The following is a 3,643-nucleotide window of genomic DNA, read 5'->3' as shown; positions in this document are numbered from 1 at the left end:
AAAAAAAAAAAAAAAAACTCAGAATTACTTAGGAAGTAATACAAAAAAAGATGGTGAGAAAATTGTATGTTGATAGATCTCTTCTTGGCTGTACTTTCACGTTCATTTCTAACCTTATTTTACTGTGGTCAGAGCATTGTTCCTTTTAGGAATCACTTGAGGTCTTGTTTATGGGTGAATACTTCGGCAATTTTTGTTCACAATTCCATGTCTGTGAACGCTGCTTCTGTTTGCTGTAATGAATGCAAAGGACACCACTGAGTTTCATTCAAAGTTGTTGAAGCACTCAACAAATTCGGGTGGTTCTGCCAGGCGTGGTGGCTCACGCCTGTAATCCCAGCACTTTGGGAAGCTGAGGCGGGCAGATCACCTGAGGTCAGGAGTTCAAGACTAGCCTGGCCAAATGGTGAAACCCCATCTCCACTAAAAATACAAAAATTAGCTGGGTGTGGTGGTGCACTCCTGTGATCTCAGCTACTTCGAAGGCTGAGACAGGAGAATCACTTGAACCCGGGGGGCGGAGGTTACAGTGAGCTGAGATCGTGTCATTGCACTCCAGCCTGGGCAACAGAGCACGACTATTTCACACCAAAAAAAAAAAAAAAAATTCGGGTGGTTCTGTTCCTGGGGGTATCGCTCCAAGTAGGATGGTCTTCAGTAAGATGGCTTGTTTACAGCTGGGACACAGAGAACAGAATAATTTGCCCAAACTCACATATCTCTAAATAACAAAGTCTGGCCATTCTGGCCCAAAGCCCATACAGTTATCATAATGCTACAACGCCCGCCAAGGCTTCCTAATGCCAACCAGCCCACTCCTGCTTCCGAATCCCCAATAACCAGATAACTCATAGAACGTTTCGGTATATTTCTTTTTACTCTAAAAAAAAAAAAAAAAAAAAAAAACTTGACAATGATAACGTGCAAACTGCAGAAAGCGCCACGAGTTTCAAGCCCCCCACCTTCCCAACATCATCCTATCCTTCCCCTTCCCTTAAAATCCTACATGAAAATCCCCGAGAAAGCAGAAGAGGCCCCCAGACGGGCGGATTCCCAACCCCGGACCCCTGCGGCAGGTCGAGGCACTGAAGAAATAAATTAAAGGAGAGGTGGCTCCTGACTGGCCTTGTCCAGCTCTGTCTCGCAGACCCAGCGGTAGGGCCTCTGGCAGACGTCGTCGTTCCAGCGGCCGTCGTCGGTGAAGTGGGCACAGTCCTCCCCTCCCCCGAGCCCGTGGCCGTACCAGTCGTCCGGCTGCTCCGGTCTCCAGTTCCTGGGGACAGAGCCAGCTGTGGGCCCCAGGAGGTCGGACCCGCGGCCAGGTCGCTCCAGACCCCTCCGCCCAGGGCCCCAGGCGGGAAGGCGGCCGGACCCAGGCCGAGGGAGGGCGCGCACTCACTTGAAGCCCGTCTCGTAGTCCGTCCCGTCCACCCACTTCCAGGGCCCGTTTTGGTCGTGGAGGCCCATCCAGGTGTTCACAGGACCTATGTGGTGCTGGACAAATTTCTGAGGAGAGAGGAGGCGGGTGGTGATCTCTCCCCGAGGCCAGCCGGCCTCCCAGACCCTCCGGGTCCTCACCTGCTCCTCCCAGGACGTGACCACCACCAGGTGCGCGTCCTCCAGCCGGCAGTAGTTGTCGGCGTCGGCCCAGGCCTTCCCGGAGCGAGAGAACCAGTAGCAGCTGCGCTCGTGCTCCACCCAGTTGACTGGGCAGCAGGCCCTTTCTGAGCCTGAGCGGGAGAAACCGGGCGCAGGAGCTAAGGCGCTGCCCGGGGGCGCGCGGGAGGCAGAGAGCGGGCCGGGCTGGCCTCCTCACCATTGCCCTGGAGCGCCGCCATCTGACAGCTCAGGCTCCGCAGGTCAGACACGAACTGCTTCACGTGGAGCAGCAGGCTGGAGTGATCTGGGAAGACGCGGCGGAGGGGAGCGAAAGGAGATGCGGGACCCGCGGGGAGGGAAACGAGGTCAGCCCCACATCCTCCCGCTGGGACCCGAACACCCATCGCAGTGCCACAAACAGCAGCAGAGTTGGCCTGAGAGACCCCCATACACACACACTCCCACACACACAACACACCCTTACACACACACAGACGCACAACTCATCCTAACCCCCATACACACAGACAATACACAAAACACACACAACACACCTTAACCCACATACACAAAACACACAAATACACACAACACACCCTCACACACACACATGCCCTAACCCACATACACACGCAGACAACACACAAAACACAACACACCCTAACCCGCAGACACACACGCAGACAACACACAAAACACAACACACAACACACAGACACACAACACACCCTAACCCACAAACATCCACAAAACGTACAACACAACACACCCACACACAACACACCCTAACCCACATAGACAACACACAAAACACACAACACACCCTAACCCACATACACAAAACACAACACACCCTAACCCACCCACAGACACAACACACCCTAACCCACAAACGTCCACAAAACACACAACACACCCAACACACCCACACACAACACACCCTAACCCACATAGACAACACACAAAACACACAACACACCCTAACCCACATACACAGAACACACCCAAACACAGACACACAACACACCCTCACACAAATACACAGCCACACAACACGCCCTCACACACAACACACACGTACACAACACACACAACACGCCCTCACACACAACACACCGTAACCCACATACACACAGACAACACACAACACACGCATAACACACGCTAACCCACATACACAGAACACACCCAAACACAGACACACAACACACCCTCACACAAATACACAGCCACACAACACGCCCTCACACACAACACACACGTACACAACACACACAACACGCCCTCACACACAACACACCGTAACCCACATACACACAGACAACACACAAAACAACACACGCATAACACACCCTAACCCACATACATACAACACACAAAAAACACACCCTCACACAGACACACCCTAACCCACATACACACCACACACCCTTACACACCCACTCACACACAAAACACCCACAACACACACCCTCACACACACACACAGAACACACCCTAACCTACATACCCTCAACACACACCTTCACCCACACTCTCACACACGCACACAACACACACACCCACACACACACTCACCCAAACACACAAAACACATCCTCACACAGGCACACACACCCTCACTACCATACACACATTCACACAACACACACAACACACCCTCACCCACTACACACACCGCACACACACCCTCAGCCACATACACAACACATATATACTCTTTCACACAAGCACACACCCCTCAGATTTACACACAACACACACATACACACACATAACATGCACATTCACACACATATACTTACACTCACGTACACTTACACATATACTTACAGTCTCACACACACGCAACACACTAACACACACACGTTCTCACACACATACACACACTGATACACACTCACATAAACACACAGACTCACACTCGCACACACCCATCCACACTCCCTCTCATTCACAGACTCACACACACTCCCTCTCATTCTCACACACACAGACTCTTTCACACACACTCCCTCTTTCTTACAACACTCACACCATCTCA

General features: G+C 52.0%; 1 protein-coding gene across 1 annotated transcript in view; it reads right to left on the bottom strand.

Annotated features, from left to right (window-relative positions):
- Positions 1-862: 862 nt before the first annotated feature.
- ASGR1 (asialoglycoprotein receptor 1) overlaps positions 863-3,643 on the bottom strand; it is a 6,862-nt gene continuing 4,081 nt past the window's right edge. Inside the window, exons 5-8 of the mRNA XM_011994630.1 lie at positions 1,817-1,984; positions 1,579-1,730; positions 1,400-1,506; positions 863-1,273 (exon numbers count right to left, since the gene is read on the bottom strand). Coding sequence (XP_011850020.1) covers positions 1,099-1,273; positions 1,400-1,506; positions 1,579-1,730; positions 1,817-1,984 — 602 coding nt within the window. The 3' untranslated portion in view covers positions 863-1,098. The remainder of the gene's footprint in view (positions 1,274-1,399; positions 1,507-1,578; positions 1,731-1,816; positions 1,985-3,643) is intronic.

Source organism: Mandrillus leucophaeus, unplaced genomic scaffold (assembly GCF_000951045.1).
Source record: "Mandrillus leucophaeus isolate KB7577 unplaced genomic scaffold, Mleu.le_1.0 Scaffold46, whole genome shotgun sequence".
In the NCBI taxonomy this organism is placed as follows: Eukaryota; Metazoa; Chordata; class Mammalia; order Primates; family Cercopithecidae; genus Mandrillus; species Mandrillus leucophaeus.
The sequence above is the reverse complement of the archived record's forward strand: the minus strand, read 5'-3'. Positions and strand labels throughout refer to the sequence as shown.